Source organism: Bolinopsis microptera, chromosome 13, assembly GCF_026151205.1.
Source record: "Bolinopsis microptera isolate Bmic1 chromosome 13, MBARI_Bmic_1.0, whole genome shotgun sequence".
In the NCBI taxonomy this organism is placed as follows: domain Eukaryota; kingdom Metazoa; phylum Ctenophora; class Tentaculata; order Lobata; family Bolinopsidae; genus Bolinopsis; species Bolinopsis microptera.
In genome coordinates this window covers 9,168,209-9,190,880 of record NC_087084.1, presented here as the reverse complement: position 1 = coordinate 9,190,880, position 22,672 = coordinate 9,168,209, and the positions used below count along the sequence as shown (strand labels likewise).

General features: G+C 38.9%; 2 protein-coding genes across 2 annotated transcripts in view; both read left to right on the top strand.

Annotated features, from left to right (window-relative positions):
* The window catches only part of LOC134824762 (zonadhesin-like), a 49,344-nt gene extending 39,477 nt beyond the window's left edge, over positions 1–9,867 (top strand). The window contains exons 64-74 of the mRNA XM_063836738.1: positions 6,603–6,734; positions 6,859–6,953; positions 7,143–7,227; positions 7,431–7,561; positions 7,960–8,093; positions 8,369–8,496; positions 8,705–8,797; positions 9,045–9,173; positions 9,392–9,546; positions 9,708–9,798; positions 9,857–9,867. Coding sequence (XP_063692808.1) covers positions 6,603–6,734; positions 6,859–6,953; positions 7,143–7,227; positions 7,431–7,561; positions 7,960–8,093; positions 8,369–8,496; positions 8,705–8,797; positions 9,045–9,173; positions 9,392–9,546; positions 9,708–9,798; positions 9,857–9,867 — 1,184 coding nt within the window. The remainder of the gene's footprint in view (positions 1–6,602; positions 6,735–6,858; positions 6,954–7,142; positions 7,228–7,430; positions 7,562–7,959; positions 8,094–8,368; positions 8,497–8,704; positions 8,798–9,044; positions 9,174–9,391; positions 9,547–9,707; positions 9,799–9,856) is intronic.
* Positions 9,868–9,887: 20 nt separating this feature from the next.
* LOC134824761 (zonadhesin-like) overlaps positions 9,888–22,672 on the top strand; it is an 88,024-nt gene continuing 75,239 nt past the window's right edge. The window contains exons 1-10 of the mRNA XM_063836737.1: positions 9,888–9,902; positions 10,318–10,456; positions 10,728–10,852; positions 11,091–11,229; positions 12,376–12,447; positions 12,735–12,863; positions 13,164–13,296; positions 13,554–13,648; positions 13,814–13,899; positions 14,444–14,535. Of these exons, the coding sequence (XP_063692807.1) occupies positions 13,585–13,648; positions 13,814–13,899; positions 14,444–14,535 (242 nt within the window). The 5' untranslated portion in view covers positions 9,888–9,902; positions 10,318–10,456; positions 10,728–10,852; ... (3 more) ...; positions 13,164–13,296; positions 13,554–13,584. The remainder of the gene's footprint in view (positions 9,903–10,317; positions 10,457–10,727; positions 10,853–11,090; positions 11,230–12,375; positions 12,448–12,734; positions 12,864–13,163; positions 13,297–13,553; positions 13,649–13,813; positions 13,900–14,443; positions 14,536–22,672) is intronic.

Sequence of the window (22,672 nt, the reverse complement as noted above, 5' to 3'; positions counted from 1 at the left end):
AACGTTCAAGTTTCTTTTATAATACTCAGTATACAACAGTGGATTTAAGGGGTTTCATAAATTCTTGTTTTTTTTTCTTCGTTCTAATTTTGCTCCTGATGAGATATCGGCCATATAATACAGTAGTAGTATATGATGCATTTTTCAATAGCCATTTTGGGAAAAAGTGATGTACAGGTGCTTGAAGTAACCATATTACAGATTATTAACCTTATGGAAGCAGTAATAAGTTTTGGCAGCCAAGCCGACAAACCCGTCACCTTCCCATTCCATCTTGAACAATCCTGAAATAGAATTTGGTACAACAAACTGAAGACGACGTCTCTTATCACAATAATTGTCCATGTCCTTGAGTAATATAAATATAACTTTAAATAATTGTGTCACTCTGTTACCTGGGGTCCTTAGATCGTATGCTGCATTGGATTTGCTGTCAATCCGTGGAAACCACTCCTTTTTAGCTTCCTCCCATTCTTGTGTCATTTCAGGTTTTACGACACTGTCTAAATCCATTCCACTGACGGCAAGATACAAACTGTCTGAGGATAGTTTGAGATTTGACATTTTAATATCCTATGTAGATATATTAGACCTATTTTAGATTCAATTTCCAATAATCTCACAATGAGTCAGGCTATGTCTGTTAAAATTAAACCTGTATCCATCTCTAAAACACAGTAGTCTTGTCTGTCAACGAATCGATCAACAACATCGTAGTAAAAGCTAAGCATTCGCATCTTAGCATACTGATATACGAAGAAGCCTAACTGGATCGGTAGGTCGTGTTTGATAGACTTCTTTTTCAGCGTTATCTGTAATAAGATATTACATGTTTCAAACTTTGAGAGCTAACAATCTCATATCTTAAATTTCTGATATGAAATTAATACGTTAATTTCTTATTATTTCTTACTATTTCTTACTATTTCTTACTATTTCTTGCTATTTCTTACTATTTCTTACTATTAAAAAAAATACCTCGAATGTTTCTTCACCACACTCCTCAAATGAACTGAAGAAGGGATCGTTGATAGCTTTTGACGCTTTTTCGATTCCACAAAACTTGACCGCAGTGTGCTTCGATTTGTCCATGATCGAATGTCCATACACACTGTTACCTACGAAAGTGGTAGGATAGTTGTCACGGATTTATTTTCTATTAATTCGCTAAAATTCGCCAATAAATGTTAAAATAAAAGGTAATATTCAAACCTATAAGCTTTGATGTATCACCAATGATCTTTTTACTGATGTCAGCGTCACCTGAATTGTTTTATCTAAAACAAAAGTTCTCAAGGAGTTAAAGAGTTCACCGTTCATTATAAAGTTTATAATTATTTTAACACTTTATTAAATTCTAAGTGTAATTACACTCACCAGCTCTTCGGTCGTCAGACACTTGATCTCCGAATCGTTTGAAGCACTCCTTCGGATCGAATTGGATGACCTGATATATCTTTGTCACTTTGAGGCCATGCTTTACATACCAAATCAGGAGTGGAGTTATCAAGAGAATTTTGGTCCCAAACATAGATCCAATTAAACATCTCCGATCTCGGAAATTCTGTTTGGATTGAGTCAGATGATCCGTCATGTAAATTCCAATGTCTGATAAGGATATGGTCGTGTTTTTGAATATTGGCGTCATCTCTGTGAAATGATCTTTCAATTCTTCCGGAACCTCAATATCCACTTCAACTACACCAAACATGCTACCGTCCATCACCATAGCTAGTATCTGGGACTCTCTCATGTAAACACTCGACTCTCCCGGATACAAGTATTTGTTTTTGAATTCAACAGTTTTCTTCTGATCTTTCCATTCACACTCCCAAATCACCTCTAATCGATATCCCTCATCAGTAATGTAGTCAGATACCTCTCCAGTGGTCTTATAGCGATCGTCAAAGGATCTCCAACCGTTACGAGATTCTTCACGGTCGTGTTGTGGAGACTTAAAACAGGAAAGACACCCATGGAAGAAACATCCGTGGAATTGAAATACAGTCTTTGATTCTCTGAAAAGACAAAATTAAAAATTCGTGAGGAATGACGCTGAGAGTTTATAATTGACAACGATTAGACAAATTGGGTATCGAAATGAAACAAAGACTTATATTATTTAATGTAAAACCTGGAATAACCATCCACCGGTATTTTTCTGCTCCCTACTCTAAATTCAGTCCCATTGCGTGCATGTTGTATATCAATCCCTCGTGTTGTTTCAAGATAACCCATCCATTCACTGCACGCAGCAGAATGAGGCTTTGGATATTTCTTCTCGAAAAGATCCTCCCGTTTTCTTCGAAGAAACATACCACATGGCATTTGTTGCTGCATACACCCTAATAATTTTTATTCCACATCAATAATAGCTTTTTTTAGACTTGATTAACTTAGAAAATTTGACACAATTCTCTGCAAGAAAAAGGGGGGGGGGGGAAACGAAATACAAGTTCACTTACAGAGGTACAGTGCGTTTGCATCATAGCCCAAGATTCTCCTACACTGCTTTCCTTCGTTGCTATGTCTGATATTTGTGACACCTGTTCAAGAATATATATCATTAGTTAACTATTTCTAGATCAAGTTATCAAATTTAATATTATTTCAATTACTTCCGTATGTCTAAACGTAAACGTTATCATTTTCATTTTCACTCACCTGCTTCCTGATATCTATCGAAAATGATGGCAGGGCCACCAACATTATTTCCTCTGAAAAGTTCTACCAGATCTGCGTTCCTTTTATTGAATAGGAGAAAATTTTCATCAGGTTTCAAAGTTTTGAACGCAAGCCTCTCTGCAATTCCAGGAACTGAAACCGAAAACATTATAAAATGTATATTTTACGTTCGCAACAGTAAAATAATTCAATTCATAATTTGCTCCAAGAACTTCACCGTGTCGTTATAATATGATATTATTAATTCATAATTTTTTTATAATTTACAGTACCTATTTTACAGTTTAAATACCTATCTTTTGATTTTATTAGTTACCTGAAAATCCGTCTTTGAAAGCGTCAACACCTCGTTCGATGTAGTACTTAGACATACTCTTTAGAGCACTTAAAAATGGTTTGACATCTGCATTGTTATAATGGATTAAATAATCCTTCATAGTCCATTTGTTTTCGTAGAACATGTTGCTTACTGTCTCATATCTCTGCTGAGAGAATTTGAACATTTCGTCGGATGTAAGTGGGGTACCTTTCGACGGTTTTCTTCCTATAAGGTTAACTTCATCTGCACCCAACATTTCCGTCGCAGTGGGTTGAAGTGTGTTGGATCCTTTTAATGAAGAGTAAAAGTCCTGGTAAGATGGGAAGTGATCTGACTCAAGCTTCTTCAAGTCATTAAACCAATCATATGGAAAGAAACCCTTCTGAGCGTTAGCACCGTAGGCGTGAAGGAACTGAGAATAGTTAAACGAAGGTGCAATGTAATACATTACATCAAGAAAACGCAGCTCTTCAGTTACTATTGCCATGTAACTTGTACTTTTCTTTATGACAAACTTAAGTGAGTCTAGATCAATGATAACAGGGATAATAAACTCTTTTAATATTCTCAAATCATAACTGGCACCGTTAAACGATAGCACAGGCAACTGTGTAATATGCTCCTCAAATCTTTGAAGTGTCCTCTCTGAACTTATCTGATCAAGATACTTCGAGTACCTTTCACGTAGAATTGCGGATGAAGTCTCACTGATGTTCATGAGGTAATCAACAAACTTCTTCACAAGCTGCTTTTGACCTCCCTCACAAGGCAAGATGAAACACTTCGGAGAAGTAAATCCAGGTACATTACTACACACTGAAACAGACGCAAGCTCATGTTTAGACGTATAGTTTATTTTGGCTGTGTCTTTGATATCTACTTCCTTCTTCAACATACATTCAATGTCATAAGTGGCCATGAATGGAAAAGGCCGAAGTTCCAGTGGCACGAACACTCCCTCCTCCTCAAGAGCCTCAAAAACAGTGGGTCGGAGCTCAAATGTACCGGTGCCGTATTTGTGTTTAACACCTGCTTCACAATTTCGAACATGTCTATGGAAGTTCCCCGAGCTAGACCATATCTTGTCACACTTTGAACACCTATAGGACTGTGAGTAAATGGCTAAGTTCTTGATAAAAGAAAAGTGCTCGCCGTACAGGTTAAGGTTCAGAGGATTGTCAGACTCCGTTATGGTTCTAAATATCAAATCTGTGCTCCTCTTTTCATCCTGTTCATAAACGTTTATTGCTACTTTGAAGATGCGTGATATTTCCTCTAGTTGATCCAAGGTGACACCTTCAAACTCCTTTATGGAAGCTTTTTCACAAAACAAGTTTTTCAGCTCTTTTGCTTTCCCTTCCAGTCCATCAAGCGGTAGCCCCATGTGAAGACTAAGACTTCGGAAGAAACACAACTTGTCGTTGTAAGCCTTTCCCTTCCTTTTAGTTAAACTTATCAAACCTTTGTTGTTAGCAAGATGTGCTGGAAGTTCAACTGGTGACCCAATAGGAGTTCCTGTGAGCTTGTAGACAAAAAATGTAGCATTTGTGACTTTAGCAATGGTCCATTGACTGTTGGGTCTGGATATCGCTGCAATCAGATCCAAACTTTCTAATTTCCGAATGAAGCTAGCCTTGTCACTGGAATTTCTAATAAGGACTGGTTGATCAAGAAGCAGCTGGTTGTTTTGGGAGCTTTTGTAAAAGGCATACTCCTCTGTGGTTTTGTTAAAGAGGATAGCTCCAATTGAAATTTTGATTTTAAACGAATTTCTCTGTGCTTTGAAGATCGCCTTGAACCGATAAATGAGTTCATTTGGTGAAAATTGATCCATTTTGAAATTGAATGTATCCATTATTCGACCAAATTTGCTTGCTGTCTTAATGAATTGATCGTACTCTTCATAGATGTCGTTAAATTCACCCTGGTCTAAATCTTCGTCATCTACATTTTGTGATGAGGAGGCGGATGACTCCGGGAAACTGTTTCTAAGGTTCCATTCATGAATCTCCTTATGGTCCTTAAATTCACCCTGAGGCACTCGCTTTCCACAATCTTGACACCGAATTTTACATTTGTTGGCATGCCTTTTCAAGTTATCAGCCCACATTACTGACCCACAGTCTTTACATTTAATCTTTTTATGTCAGTTCTGAAAGGAACGACTGGTAATACGAAACAAAAATCTCATAACATAACGGGATATTTCATGAACACCACGTTTCATTTATCAGAGAAAATATTTAAGAATTTGTATTATAAAATCGTTTTGAATAAAAATACCTTAGGTTTTAACGTTTCATCCTCAGCGTTCTGTTGATCTTTTCCTTCAGAGGAGGGTTCTTGAGATTCTGTAGTTGAGGGATCTTGAGATTCTCTCAATTCTTCAGTACACTGGTGACTTTCAAGTTCATCCTGATATTTTGTCAGTATTTAACTATGAGTTTTATAAAGTTATAAGTTGATAGTTTTTAAAAACGTAATCAGATGTATTTGAATGTGATTGTATCTATTAAAGCCTGGCGCTAATAAAATTTAGTTTTCTTTATTATTGTAAGATTCGTGCTTATACTCTTTCAAAAAATTGTAAAATGTACCTCGTGGTCAGCCAGAAATCCACAGTTCCTACAAGATGCCACCAATTTCCTCCTTTTTCTCGGGATAGCGGTGTCAATATTAGACGGCCCAGCCACTTCATCAAGAACTTCAGGGTGTATCAGGACAGAAAGCATAAAAATGATTAACCATTTGCCGAATAACCAGCAAATAAGTTTGTTCCACATTTCTATACACAAAAAAAAGCAAAGGAACGCAGGAATATATTCTAATCAGTGTCAATAGTCAACAAATGATAAAACGAACAAATGAGAAATGAATGCGGCTGTAGCGGTAACTTGTATATAACCTCGGTTGGCTGGCAGAAACGCTGTCGAGTTTCTTAGAAACAGTATGATCTAACACCTGGCTGCTCTAATTGATGTGGGTGGGACCAGTGGAATGAGGGGCAACATTTTCACGTGGACCTACGTAGCAACATATAATGTCTGATATTTTAGAGGTATCCTGATCATGTGGGGTACGATAATTGTTCAGGTGATCACTTGAAAACATTATGATCTAATAACACCGGGGTGATCTATACAAATTGTGATGTTAACAAATTTTTGGGTCACATTGATCCAATAATGTTACATCCAATACAGCTTTCACATGGAACGTAATATTACACCGATTATAAGGGTTACAAATTTTAATATGAGTCACTCGAGTGATTTATAGGATAAGGATCGCGTGCTTGTGACACATTATAACTTCACTTTGACTTACTCTAATCTGGTAAGATCGTTACACGATAAAATCACAAATGTACCGTGAGCAATGAACATGACGTAATAATCAAGTTACATCCAGTATAGTTTCCACATGGAACATGATATCACACTAATTACAAGGTCGCCGCCGGTAACATTACGTAATATGGTTACTCCAAGCACCTGTACATCACTTTTTCCCAAAATGGCTATTGAAAAATGCATCATATACTACTTACAGTAATTCCATATCTTCTATTAATTGATGTCTTAACCACATCCCTCAGGATATTACTGTCCGGCCGGAAGTGCTATCGCTACAGCACTGAAGTGCAGTCCAGGGCACTACTGTACCGCTGGATCCGGTAGCAAGATTCCGTGCCCTGCTGGCAAATACAACACTCTCCAAACTGCAACCGGTCAGTTTTACTTAATGCCATGCTTAGATTAAGCTGGTTATTTTCTACAGTTTTTCCCTCCTATAATACGCAGAATACAGCCTAGTAATCTCAATGTGTGTGATAACAAACCGCTCTCCTTCAGAACTGTCACAATGCTCGGAGTGCGAGGCAGGTAGGATGTGTGAAGCTGCATCGACAGGAGGAGTGCCTTGTAAAGTGGGGTACTACTGTCCCCAGGTAAATAACATGGGGGATCGTACTGATCGTACTGATCGTACTGATCGTACTGATTGTACTGATTGCTTATCGGCTCTCGTTTTGGTTAATTTTAAGATTTTGCTTTTTAGGAAAGTATGGAGTTTTCAGTTATTTATTGGCCGGATTTATATTTTTTAAATAACATCACATTAAGATGATTATTACCAGGGTTCCAGTCCAGACGATGCCAGCATCTGTCCTCAAGGACATTACTGCGAAGAGGGGTCCCCTAATGCTGAGCCCTGTGAGAAAGGTTGGTTGCAGAATACTTCGAGATTGTCCTGGTATTTATGTGTTTTTTGTGACGTCACGTGAGCGGTGAGGGTTTCAGTCGTACATCATAAATACAGGGATACCTAAAATTTACTGCGAGTAGAACTGACGATGCCAAAAATCTTTAATATCAAAGTTTATCACTCGCGATTATATTAATCTCCCAATTTGTCTTACTTTCAGGAACATACACGGAACTAGAGGGGCAGACAGAGTGCGGTGAGTGTAAGGGTGGGATGTACTGTCCTGGAGATGGAACCGCTTTGTCCTGTGTTAAAGGCTACTTCTGTCCAGTTAACACTTCTGATCATACTGTGAGTATCGTGACGTCACGTGAGGGGTTGTGACGTCACGTTATGTAGTGTGACTGTGATGTCACGCGATGGGGACTGAAGTACCGTTAAAGAAAGCGTGATATCTTAGGAGTGTAGCATTATAGTTTATGCTCTCAAGAGTTCACGTTATATGTTGTGTAAATACGAATGAATAGCTCTGTAACATCTTAAAGTGAGGCCTCTCAACTTCCCTAGTTGAGTGTGTCCCACAACCAAGTTCATTGCCTAGAAGTCCTACATTATATATTAATATTATTATGAACCTGGACATATGTGGCGTGCAGCTCTATAAACCAAAATCAAAACCAAAACCAAAACTAAAACATCTCAAAGTTCCCGGTTCGTCACCTGGTCCACTTAGTCACGTGATATTTCAGAACAACCCGTGTCCTGCTGGTACAATAGGAGCTGAGATAGAGCTGATCAGAGAGGAGCAGTGTGCAGTGTGTCCTGCTGGCAAGTTCTGCTCTTCTTCTGGAAAGAGTGAGGTTACTGGAGACTGTGATCCTGGGTTTGTGTATTTTTTATTAAATTTTACGTTGATTTATTTATTAAATTGTATTCTTTATTTCTCTTATTTACATCCAAACTCCCTGTACCCACTACCCAGGCGCTCATTTGCAACTCTAATTCTAACTCCCTATACCCATGTACTTGTTAAACTAACTCTAACCCAACCTCTAAAGCTCTAACTCTAACTCTAACCCCATGTACCCAGGTACTTGTGTCTGGAGAAACAGACCTCTAACCCAACCTCTAACTCTAACTCTAACCCCATGTACCTAGGTACTTGTGTCCGGAGAAACAGACCGTATCAAACCCCTCCACTAACAAGTGTCCAGCTGGAGGTTACTGTATCGCTGGAGCTACTCAACCCACTCTCTGTCCTGTTGGCACTTTTAGGGCCCTCCAGGGTTAGTTTATCCTTTCAAAATCTGCCTGAATTTTTACTTAGATCAAGAGTTGATTTAAATAATTTAACGAACGGCTGAATTAAAACTTCTCCACTAAGAACCCGTTTATATGAGCGTAAGAACAAATTATTTTAACCGTTACAGATACGTTCTCTAACTAGATACAAATTTCATCCACAAATAACAAGATAGCACTCTCTGTGTTCAGGTGGAACCTCAGAAGCATCATGTGCCAACTGTACCGCTGGCTCCTTCTGTGATAAAGAAGGACAGGATCAAGTAACTGGAACCTGTAACGCAGGTAGGTGTTTTGGTGGATGTCTTCTCTGTGAATAGAGCTATGTTTATGTTTATCAATCGGGTATTTTATTTCGTTGAGAAATCCAGTTTTGTATTGTTCTAAAGTCTTTCGTTTTATCCGTTAACTAACAACAGTATTAACCAAAATTTAGCTCCGAACCAAAAGCATAATCCCACTTGAATTACCAAATATTAAGCTAAATCTGAACTCGGAGCCAGCAGTTTCTTCAACACTCCTACCTCCACAGGATTTGTGTGCAGTCCAGGCTCAACCCGGTCAGACCCCCCGGAGGGACTGTGTACTGTAGGACACTACTGCACTGCTGGAGCTGTTACTGAAGCTGACTGTCCGGCTGGGACTTACAACCCTGCCACTGGTTAGTACTTATTTTATCTGTCTCTGATTTAATGACTACTGGAATGTGTGTGTTATCAGTTATTATTGCTCCTCAAAAGTTTAACATTCCAACTCGTACTTTGAAAAAGCTCAGTTCATTTTATCGTCAATCTGATCGTTTTGAGGACAAAAATTCCAATAACTGTGGTCGACTAAATAATCTTCATTAATTATGATATCTGAACCGCCTCCCCACAGGGTCAGAGGATGAGGATGCCTGTAAAGATTGTCCAGGAGGTAAATACTGCGAGACAGCCGGACAAGGGACCTGGACGGATGAGTGCTGTGTTGGTTACTATTGTCCTGATGGGTCTAGTGTCTGTGAGCAGAACATCTGCCCTGTTGGCTCTCAGGTTGGTAATGGAGCGAGGAAGTGTGACGTCACGTGACGTCACGTGAGGACGTGTGACGTCATGTGTGAGACGGTAAATTCAGTCCATAAACTGGGCAAGAACATGTATCGCAATTTTAAGCAAATGTTAAAGAATCCGCCATAACAATTTTCACCGCCCAGTGTCCCGCTGGTCGGGGGTCTCCCGAGGAGTGTGGAGCAGGATTCCACGCCCCCAGAGAGGGAATGATGTCATGTGAAACGTGCCCAGACGGTAAACAGTGTCACGGTGGAACTAATATCACTAGCTGTGAGACTGGACATTATTGTAGTGGTGGGGTGAAGACACCCTGTCCTACTGGGACATTCCTTGATAACGTGAGCCTTTAAAACATTAACAATATTAACATCATGATATTGATACAGTAAAAAGCCTATTTACCGCAAACCCCGATTTACCGCGGCTGCATTTCCTTCCATCAAATAGGGCTTAAAATACATAATGTAAACAATCAAAACCCTGATTTTACCGCAAACCCCGATTTACCGCGTGGCATTCCCCTTCTCCCAAACTCCGCGGTAAATCGGGGTTTAACTATAATAACATCAACAGCAACAATTAAAGTGATACGTTAAATGTATAGTAGTACTGCATTTCATAAAATCGGATAACACGCTCTGGTTGCTAATTTGTATTTTGGAACATCCAGCTTGCATGCCCTTGATATTATTATTAACTTGTTGATATCTTTAGCTGATTTAACAACTATGTACAATCCTCTCTACTCAACAGGACAAAGGAGAGTCAATAGACTCGTGTCAAGCTTGTGGGGGAGGTAAATACTGTGAGACAGTGGGCAGGACTACTGATGGGGATCCTTGTAAACCTGGTTACTGGTGCAAGACTGGTGTTAATTCTAGTGAACCTGATGGTGAGTTACTGTTAAGTTGTATTGAACTGGTTTTAGTGCATCAACATAATTTATGCACTGTTTTGAAAGGGCTGCTTTACCCTAACTAACTAACTTATGTACTTCGTAATTTTCCTATCACGTGGCTCCCCTTCATGTGTAAAACTTGCTCCCTTCCATTCAACGCATTGAAAATAATAATGTCATATATTATCTTACAAATGTTTAAATTGTTCAACTTATGTTACATAACCCCCATTTTGGTGTCCCTTTTAACCCCCTCCCTTTCTAGGTTCCAGTAACTCAGGCGAGGGAGGTATCTGTCAACCTGGAACATTCTGTACGGAGGGTAGTGTTGAAGAGGCTAGCTGTAATGTCGGACATTACAATCCTAATACCAAACAGAGCGAATGTCAGGTTAGTCGTTACTCTCTTTTTTTTTCATTACTTGTTTTCCATTACTTATTACTTATATTAGCGATTGTTTTATCATCTGATTTTAAAACAATGTTAATAATTTCCATTCACGCTCAACCTGGCTTGAAATACAAGACCAATGTTTAAAACTAAAAATGATCGCCTAATTATTGAGATAGATATAAGATATTGCCACAAATAACCCTGTTACTCTCTACCCTCATTCCAACCATCCTAGAAATGTGACGCTGGTTACGTATGTAACGCGGTAGGTATATCCGACCTATCGGAGTACAAGTGTGGTAAAGGAAACTACTGTCCGCTGGGTTCCTCGTCTCCCATTCAGTGCCCTGTTGGTACTTACAACAGCCAGGAAGGTACGTCTATATCTAGGGTACAGTGCCCTGTTGGTACTTATAACAGCCAGGAAGGTACGTCTATATCTAGGGTACAGTGCCCTGTTGGTACTTACAACAGCCAGGAAGGTACGTCTATATCTAGGGTACAGTGCCCTGTTGGTACTTACAACAGCCAGGAAGGTACGTCTATATCTAGGGTACAGTGCCCTGTTGGTACTTACAACAGCCAGGAAGGTACGTCTATATCTAGGGTACAGTGCCCTGTTGGTACTTACAACAGCCAGGAAGGTACGTCTATATCTAGGGTACAGTGCCCTGTTGGTACTTACAACAGCCAGGAAGGTACGTATATATCTAGGGTATTGTGCCCTGTTGGTACTTACAACAGCCAGGAAGGTACGTCTATATCTAGAGTACAGTGCCCTATTGGTACTTACAACAGCCAGGAAGGTACGTCTATATCTAGAGTACAGTGCCCTGTTGGTACTTACAACAGCCAGGAAGGTACGTCTATATCTAGAGTACAGTGCCCTGTTGGTACTTACAACAGCCAGGAAGGTACGTCTATATCTAGAGTACAGTGCCCTGTTGGTACTTACAACAGCCAGGAAGGTACGTCTATATCTAGGGTACAGTGCCCTGTTGGTACTTACAACAGCCAGGAAGGTACGTCTATATCTAGGGTACAGTGCCCTGTTGGTACTTACAACAGCCAGGAAGGTACGTCTATATCTAGGGTACAGTGCCCTGTTGGTACTTACAACAGCCAGGAAGGTACGTCTATATCTAGGGTACAGTGCCCTGTTGGTACTTACAACAGCCAGGAAGGTACGTCTATATCTAGGATACAGTGCCCTGTTGGTACTTACAACAGCCAGGAAGGTACGTCTATATCTAGGGTACAGTGCCCTGTTGGTACTTACAACAGCCAGGAAGGTACGTCTATATCTAGGGTACAGTGTTTTCTTCCAGGACTAAACTTTCAGCAGGATATTCTTAGGCTGAATTTTAATCAATATGTACAGGTACTATTTACGATGCTACTGGAATTGTTACTGAATTTTGCTGGAATTGTGGCACATGGTGCAGCTGAATATAATTCAAACCGAGAGTTAGTCGTTACTTGTTTGATTTCTTAACATTAATATACACCTACTAACGCAGGAGGACAAGACCTGGCGTCTTGTAAACCGTGTGAACCAGGGTTCTACTGTGCTACCAAGGGAAGCACTGAAGGTAAGAATCACTAAATAAAACACATAATTTTTATTTTTGAAAGTTGAAAAGGATGTAATTCATTTTAATTGTTTGGTTTCCAAACCGTCTGAATTAGCTTGTCTTCAGAGCCATCTCCTCTTCTCCTTCCAAAATGATCTGATTTAAAACTAAAAGTAAAAGAGCGTAACCACGAAAATTCAACCTCGGGTGGGGACATCCATATCTTAGGCAAACCAATTTCGCGAATCTAATCCACCTCCCATATGTTTAACTAAAGTGAATAATCACTAGATAATCCCCTCCAGGATTCGAGTGTGCTATAGGATACTACTGTCGGGGAGCTGCCAAAGTCTCTAAACCCACCTCACTCTGTAATATCACAGAGTGGTGTGATCTGGACAACGAGCACTGTAATGATGATGAGAACCACACTGGTCAGTGCTTGTGTTAGCTTGTGTTAACTTGTGTTAACTTGTGTTAACTTGTGTTAACTTGTGTTAACTTGTATTGCTTGTGTTATTTAAATCTTGGTGCTCTTGAAATTACTACTGTTACTATGAGCTATGTTACGAAAAATGTAGGTTTTATTACGGGTATAATCTTCGATTTTGTCTTTTAGTTGAAAATACAATCAGGCGAATTTTTACCCGCGAGTAGATTTGATACAATATGTAAACAATTAACAATTTGTTAGTAACAATGTGTTAACAATGTGTTAACAATAAACAATACAGGTGGACAATGCTGGCCGGGAACGTACTGCAGCATAGGGAGCGCGTACCCAACAGAGTGTGAGACCGGGTTTTATAACGATGTGTGGGGTCAGGAGTCCTGTCAGAAACAGTGCGATCCTGGATATCTTTGCTTGTATGTTTTGATTTTTATAAGTTTATATTAGATTTAGAGATAGAAAAAAGCAACAAGAACATGTTTTGTTCTTAAAAAGAAAAAATTGTGTATATTTAAAATTTTTCAATGAATGAGGTCTGATCAATACAATGAACAAAAATTAAGTTAAACTCAACTTTACAGAGCTTTTTCTCTCACTTTACTGCGTACCTTCCGTACCCCTCTACTTTAAATCACTATAAATCATGCTAATTAAAACCCTCAACAAATCCTAGGTCTGGAGCCACAGAGCCGGACCCTCAAGATATGAGATGTAAAGCAGGACACTACTGTACCAGAGGTGCTACTGAAGCTGTACCGTGCGTGTCAGGTACCAACACAGCAACACGGCTGTAGTGTTTGTAGTCAATGTTATGTGTGTTTGTTGTCAGTAATAATTGTCTTTGTAGTCCAGAATTCAGCCTTGGTGCTGTACTATTCGCTGTTTTTATTTTTATTCAGTAGAATGTTGACGATGAACAATTCTCTTAATCAGGAACATACCTGGACGATGTGGGAGGGGTGGACGAGAACTCCTGTAAATCCTGCCCTGAGGGCTACTACTGTCCCGACTCAGCACAGGTAACCATGGTAACCATCTCACGTGGTATGTGCCGTATGTGCCGTATCCGGTATCAGAGGCAGTATATAAGTGCGGTGGGTGCGGAGTCGCACTATTGACCTATTACCTTAGATGAGAAGATTGGACCCGTACGGTGGATAAAATACGTATTAAATACGTCAATTTAAAATTACGACTAGGACCACGTACTTAAAAATGTAAAAGTACGTATGACACCGTCAAATTGAAAAGTACGACTAGTCCTGTACTTCTCATCTTAGCCTAATAGTAATACCGCACTTTTTCGCACCATCGGTCGTTATTTGTTCTATTTATTTGTTCTATGAAGTTTGTGGTAAAGCTGTTATTGTTAAAGCAATTCTTAAATTTGAACGATTACTGCTGCAATTGGTGTAAAGTGATTTCACGGTTCATAATTGTTTTTCATCATTTCGTCGGATCCACACCAAAAATAAAGTCGAGTTCATAAAACAATTATCTAATAATAATCTAATAATTATCTAATAATTAGTTAATCACCTAATTATATTATCATAATTTCAGACGGACGGAGAGAAGTATCCGTGTCCGGAGGGACATTTCTGTCCGGCTGGCCAATCAGAAGGAAGTCTGTTCCCCTGTGAACCTGGTTACAAGTAAGTAACCTTCTTTATACCATAATATAACGCGTTACGTTATCGATTATGTGACGCGTTACGTACCGTGTAGCTGGGTCGAAGTAACACTCATTATACTTCGCTTATACCACAATATAATTGACGTTATAACAGATAATACCTCCCCACTGTTTTCGTGCTGCGCTCGCCCTCCACTGCGCGTCAGGGACAAAAGGAAATCGCGGCATGTACGGGATCGCGATTTTTCCCATTCTTTGCGACAAATTTTATGTATACTAATGTCTTATGTATAGTCTGTCAAAAATCGCGGTATCGCGATTTTTGGGCAAAATAATCGCGATTTTCTTTTTCCCTGCTGCGCGTAGGGGATTATCGGGCATTGCACTCAATTATCGGGCATTGCACTCAAAGTGCGAAGGTATTAGCATGTTATAACGCGTTACGTTATTGATTATGCTACGCGTTACGTACCGTCTAGCTAGGTCGAAGTAACACTCATCTAGTTCTCAAACTTAACCTTTATACCGGGGTACAATTTGCCTGACCTAAATTTACTAGATCTCATGTTGAATCTGTTGGTGACATGTTGATGTTTAAATTAATTTGAAACAATACAACTCTGATTTCCAGTACAATTTACTATCCTCAGAAAATAAAAGTATATTTCCAGTACAATTTAACATCCTCACAAAATAAAAGTATATTTCCAGTACAATTTACCATCCCCACAAAATAAAAGTATATTTCCAGTACAATTTACCATTCTCACAAAATAAAAGTATACTTCCAGTACAATTCACCATTCTCACAAAATAAAAGTATATTTCAATTGCTGCTCCATCGAACAAACGACTGTTTCAATTGCTGCTGTATCAATTTAAAAAAAGTATGTTTCAGTTGCACTTCTGTATCGAACTAAAGTCTGTTTCAGTAACCGCTCCATCGAATATAAGTCTGTTTCAGTTGCTTCTGCGCCGAGCTAAAGTCTGTTTCAGTAGCCGCTCCAACGAATACAAGCCTGTTTCAGTTGATTCTGCACCGAAATAAAGTCTGTTTCAGTTGCTTCTGCACCGAACTAAAGTTTGTTTCAGTTGATTCTGCACCGAAATAAAGTCTGTTTCAGTTGCTTCTGCACCGAACTAAAGTCTGTTTCAGTTGCTTCTGCACCGAACTAAAGTCTGTTTCAGTTGCTTCTGCACCGAACTAAAGTTTGTTTCAGTTGCTTCTGCACCGAACTAAAGTCTGTTTCAGTTGATTCTGCACCGAACTAAAGTCTGTTTCAGTTGATTCTGCACCGAACTAAAGTTTGTTTCAGTTGCTTCTGCACCGAACTAAAGTCTGTTTCAGTTGCTTCTGCACCGAACTAAAGTCTGTTTCAGTTGCTTCTGCACCGAAATAAAGTCTGTTTCAGTTGCTTCTGCACCGAACTAAAGTCTGTTTCAGTTGCTTCTGCACCGAACTAAAGTTTGTTTCAGTTGATTCTGCACCGAACTAAAGTCTGTTTCAGTTGATTCTGCACCGAACTAAAGTCTGTTTCAGTTGCTTCTGCACCGAAATAAAGTCTGTTTCAGTTGCTTCTGCACCGAACTAAAGTCTGTTTCAGTTGCTTCTGCACCGAACTAAAGTCTGTTTCAGTTGCTTCTGCACCGAACTAAAGTTTGTTTCAGTTGCTTCTGCACCGAACTAAAGTCTGTTTCAGTTGATTCTGCACCGAACTAAAGTCTGTTTCAGTTGATTCTGCACCGAACTAAAGTTTGTTTCAGTTGCTTCTGCACCGAACTAAAGTCTGTTTCAGTTGATTCTGCACCGAACTAAAGTCTGTTTCAGTTGATTCTGCACCGAACTAAAGTTTGTTTCAGTTGCTTCTGCACCGAACTAAAGTCTGTTTCAGTTGATTCTGCACCGAAATAAAGTCTGTTTCAGTTGCTTCTGCACCGAACTAAAGTCTGTTTCAGTTGCTTCTGCACCGAACTAAAGTCTGTTTCAGTTGCTTCTGCACCGAACTAAAGTTTGTTTCAGTTGCTTCTGCACCGAACTAAAGTCTGTTTCAGTTGATTCTGCACCGAACTAAAGTCTGTTTCAGTTGATTCTGCACCGAACTAAAGTTTGTTTCAGTTGCTTCTGCACCGAACTAAAGTCTGTTTCAGTTGCTTCTGCACCGAACTAAAGTCTGTTTCAGTTGCTTCTGCACCGAACTAAAGTCTGTTTCAGTTGATTCTGCACCGAACTAAAGTCTGTTTCAGTTGATTCTGCACCGAACTAAAGTTTGTTTCAGTTGCTTCTGCACCGAACTAAAGTCTGTTTCAGTTGCTTCTGCACCGAACTAAAGTCTGTTTCAGTTGCTTCTGCACCGAAATAAAGTCTGTTTCAGTTGCTTCTGCACCGAACTAAAGTCTGTTTCAGTTGCTTCTGCACCAACTAAAGTCTGTTTCAGTTGCTTCTGCACCGAACTAAAGTCTGTTTCCTCTTCTCTTCATCTACCAACTGTATTAACGTGTGTAGCAGATCATTCATCGTTGTTCCTGGGATGAAACAAAATGTTTGGCAAAGTCTTAATCTACCAAAATGTTCCCTAAACATGGTTTCTATGTTACGGTCCCGTTTTAATACTTTAACTCTTTAATAGTGCCGTTAAAAATCTGATATTTACGTCTCATCTTTCTCATCTTTTTATACTTTGTCCCCCCACCCTGGTGGCCTTAAATAAATATTGATGACTGCATATTATAAAGCATGTTTTAAGAGTGTAAACTTTTAAAACTTACCGCCTCCACCTCGTCGGACGATAGCCTTGACTGCTAAAGACTTGGAATATCCTAGACGTGTAGCGTAGTCGATAAATGCGTTCTGGTGTTTTCTCTCCATGGTTCACCTTCTAGATAAATAACAAACGATCAAACGAGTTATCACTCAATAGTACCTACACAAGTTTTTGAAATATTAAAGTTTGACTATGAAGCTATGAGAATGTACAGCCAAAGTCCTCATGGGAATGTGTTGGTCTTTATGTTCTGATCGCAATGTTGATCGAGCATAGCTTGTATAAACAGCTTTATCGATGGAGCTAATGTTTCTCAGAAAGATAATTATCGGAAGATAATAACTTTCTTGGAAGTAACTCTGGTAACTATGGTTATTCTGGTAACTCTGGTAACACCCTCCTCTCTGAAGTGGACCTTCTTCGAGAATGTTCAGCTTGCTAGAAGTCACAACATCAGTACAACTATACATTATACATTATACAAGCATTCAGGTAGGACAGCAACCCAGCAAATCGTAAGTTTCTGTAAGTGTAAGGAATCCAAGATTAAGGTTAATAATAATTTCTGGGTATGAGATTGTGTAATCATTAAGACCATGAACCTACATATTCATATGATGTTATACGTCATGATGTTATAAGACATAATTGATTTACAACACTCTGTTTCTATACAATTTTTGTCGAGACATGACACGTACGAGTATACAGATCAAGTTCCACGTACGAGTATAAAGATTAAAGACACGTACGTTGCTTGATGAGGTAGAACGTTGAACGATCTCGAAAAGTAGGGAAAGAAAAGTAAAAGTTTAAGAAAGCAAGAGTATAAGAATTTAAAAGACAAACTTAAAGTTAAAACAATTTCAGGAAAAGTAGGAAAACAAGAGTAAAAGAAAGGTTAAGTAAAAGAAAGTAAAAGCACAAGAATGTAAAAGCGCAAGAAAGTTAAAACAATTTCAGACAAGGTCCCGAAACTGCCCGCTGAATCTAACACCAGTCCGTTAATGTACTAATATTAAAGGACTTCTAGGTGAGAGGTCACCGATCTAAGCTGTCCATCATACTATAAATAGATTAAATATGCACACGTACAACATTTAAGGGGGGGTTCACCCTGATTTTTGTGAAACTTGTTTTCGAGATAGCAGTTTCCCAGCAAAGTAGGACCTGTCACCAAACTTTTTGTTGGGGGGGGGGGGGGGGGGGCGGGGAAGGGGTTAAGGACTTCTGGCGCCGTCCGCAGTGCAATCCAATTACTCAATTATTCCAAATCACGTCGAAATGCTCTAAACCCAGCTTATGGGTGCTCTATTTGTAGCTAGTGTTTCCCTGAACTCATATGGCCATACCTAGGTTTGCATTATTATCGAAACTTATCTCCCCAAAATCGAAATTAATAGATCAGTTTTCAATATTTTGCATGAAATTTTTTGAAACAGGTTTCACAAAAAATCAGGTTGAAACTTGAACCCCCCCTTTGAATACCATATCGGTAACACCTTGAACTCTTGAATTTCACTTAGGTTACTAGCTCAAAACTGATTCGTTATCCACGTACGAGTATGAGGATACGTGCACGTTAGCTGATGTGGTAGAACGTTCTCGTATAAGTAGAGAAACAAAAATAAAAGAAAGTAAACTTTGTTGAAGAAAGTACAAGTACAAGAATTTCATTTCACTGGCGTGAATATTTCTCTATGATGCATATTTATATTTTTTTCCCTAATAATAGTTACCAGAACTTACGTTTCTTGGGAATCTGCCACTACAGACTACATAATATATAATATAATGGGTTTTGCCGAAATAGATTGCCGACAAACCATGATATAATACGTTGTAGAAAGTAAAACAAAGGGTTAACAAGTTAAACATTCCACGCCAGAGCAATCGTCTTAAAACTAGGACCCGTCTCGAAACTTTTGGGGGGGGGGGGGGGTAATTATTCAATTATTGGTCCGTTCCAGGTACCAACGGGTCAACAAACTAAACGTTTAATGCCGAAGCAACATCGGTGTTTTATAACTGCTAAAACTACTTCCTGGTATTAATGTGAATGTTCCTAAAGGTTGGAGAATGAGCAAAAGACGATTGGGCGACTCTTGTCCGACTCCGAAATTAGGTTTTTCGGACAATAGTTTCTGTAAGATCCTACCGTGCGATTTTCTTGAAACTTTCCATAAAGTATAATGGTAATAGGACGGATAATCTGTGTAAGTTTGGGCGAATTTCTATGTGCTAAATTTGAAATATCACCTCAAACACAAGAAAATTCAAAATAGTGCTGTCGGACAGGAGTCGTGTTACTGTTAAAGATGTAGGTAGGTACTGTAGTTCAACAAACCCTAAAGTTCCACTCAGACGAACTAGAATGGTACGCTTCCCGGACTCTAGCTCGACACGTACTGAAGTTCGACAAGAGAACTTCGACTGTGTGTGTACATTTGCTTACTAATTTGCGTATATTAGTTAACTAGTGTAACCCGGCCTTCGGCCGGGATTTCACTGCCACAGTTAAAAAGGGTAGGAGTAATTACCCGCTGAGTCAAAACCCGCATTAGGTGAGCAATTCTATTAGGAGTTCCCTCACGCATCCAATAGTATCTGTACCACGACTATTACACCTCATCACTCCCGTCTTAAACCGCTTTAAATCGTTTTAGAAATTAATCCTTATTAACTTCGCACCACACCCGCCTTATATTAGAAAACATGCATTACATTGTCGTATGAAAGTAAAAAAACAGACTGCAATGAGTGGCTCCCCCCCCCCCCCCCCCCCTAATAAGCTTATAGTATTACACGCATAAACATTGTCGTATGAAAGTATGAACTCTCTCTACAGTTCAAACAGACTGCAATCAGTGCCCTACACTCCTAATATCACTTGCGGAGCTAACCTAATTACCAACGCTACAATCTACATAATATGCAGTAATGGAAGAGAGAGCGAAGAGGAAGAAAAAGTGAGCCAATTTAGTGGCTCACTCCATAATGATGCATTAATAATACAAAACCATCAATTAAGCCACTTACCACCGGCCGATTTAAAAAAAATTGCCTATGGGCTTCGTCAGAGTTTTGTCGGCACTATACCGAAAAAACCAGTCCCGGAACTCTTACCGTTTTTTATATAACCGTTCGGAAATTTCCCGCACACACACACACACACACACACACACACACACACACACACACACACACACACACACACACACACACACACACACACAGGGTTCTTGAGATTATTAAGATTGATGGGTTCTCCTGGTAATTTATAATAATGAGGACCTTGTTGGTGTCATTCAATTTCTCGTCGATAGCACTTTTGTCATTGGATGAGTCCAATCAAAAATCATAATAATATTTTATTCATTCATCATAATCATAATGATAATGTAATAATCATATCATAGATGGAATTCGACGAAATGGCCCTAGTTATACGGCCCTAGTTAAATGACCCTAGTTATAGAATAGCCGGAGTATAGCAAACTTATATCACAAATTAGGAAAAATCTGTTTCTCATTAAACACATACTTCTGGTAACTGGTTTAACACTAAAAGAGGAAATAACATCGAAAGTAGCACCGAGATACAAGTTAATACAATTTTGACATGTATAATATTATGGCGCTTTATTTCCTGGACCACGTGTTTTTGGGTATTTTTAAAAGTCTCCTAAGACAGATACACTGTGGACTGTATTATTGGATATTATATATTCAATGTTTACATATATTCCAGCAATTCTTCCAAGTTTATCGAAAGTTTCGACGAGATCCTATCAAAATTAAGATCTCACGGGAGAAAGCAGATTGTTCAAGCGGGTGACTTTAACATTAATTTAATAAACCACGAATGCATGAATGTGATGAAAAATCCCAAAATTTGATTGACACTGCCCCTTCCTACGGTTTCACACAGATTATATCCCGAGTCCCGACCTACTCGCATAACTGACCGGACCACAGTGCCACCCTGATTGATCATGAATATAGCAACAAAGTTGAAAAATTATAAGTTTTAGTGTATTGGCACTCGACTTATCTGATCATTTGGGTACATATGTACGCCTTTCCCTCGCTCCATCTTCCGACTGAGCTGCACGACCTTTTGAACCCATACTTGGTAAATGTACTCAGACCGATAAAAAACATGAATATATATGATGTTTAATAAGGCCAACAACGAAAAATTTAAAAATTTAAAAATTTAAAAGGTTGATACATGATGAATCATGGGAGCTTGATGGTTTAAATTATGTGCAGAAACGCGTTACGAAAAAGTTGATAAAATTTACACTGACCACAACACCGCCTACCCCCTTAACAATAAACGAACTCGCAGAAAACACAAAAAGGCTCGACCCAAAGCCTTGGATCATACCATGGCTTGAAGACTCCTTTAATCGTTAAAATTTACTTTATTTAGATTATTTCAAAGAACCCAATATTCAGAATAAAACTAAGTATGATAAGATGAAAAAGTTCTGTTAAGAGCACAAGAATAATGCAAACAGCAAAACGCAAGTATTACAAAAAGTATTTCGAAGAGCACAGCGATAACTCATGCAATGGCAGATGATCAATATTGTTCTTAATAGAACCAAAAAGAATACTGGAATTAATAAACTCGTAGACGAAAACGGCAATCTTCATTAGGCCAGCTATAAGTAACTGGGAAATTTATGATATTGTCAAAAAGTTGAAAAACAAAAATTCCAAAGATACTAAAATCTTTGCACTCAAACTAGCATCTGAAGATGTTAAATTTGTTAATGCACTTACTGGAACAATCTCACAGTCGCTGAAGAAGATTGAGTGTTCCCACAGGCACTTAAAGTTGCTAGAGTTGTTCCTATACACAAAAACGGCTCTCATTACTGGCAGCTTTTTCCTAAATTTACGAAAAAGTTATGCATGCTAGACTTGTATAATTCTTGAATCAAAATTCAAGTTTATATGAACGACAGTATGGATTTAGGGCAGGTAGATCTTGTGAACATGCACTTTTGGATGCGCAAAATACTCTTATTAGCTCATTACATAACAAGCAAATTTCTCTTCTCCTCCTCATTGACTTTTCTAAGGCTTTTGAGATAGTAGATCACGATATACTTCTACACAAGCTTAATCATTACGGTATAAGAGGCATCGCTAATAAATGGTTTAAGTCATACCTTACGAATAGAAAACAATATGTTAGTATTAATGGCGCTGACTCCTCGTGCAGGGATATGAAGTATGGAGTACCACAAGGCAGCATCCTAGGTCCTCTACTCTTTGACCTATATATTAACGACTTACCTGGCATAAGCACACTAACAAAGTTCGTTTTATATGCAGATGATGCCAACATTATAATATCCGGTAACAACATATTATGTC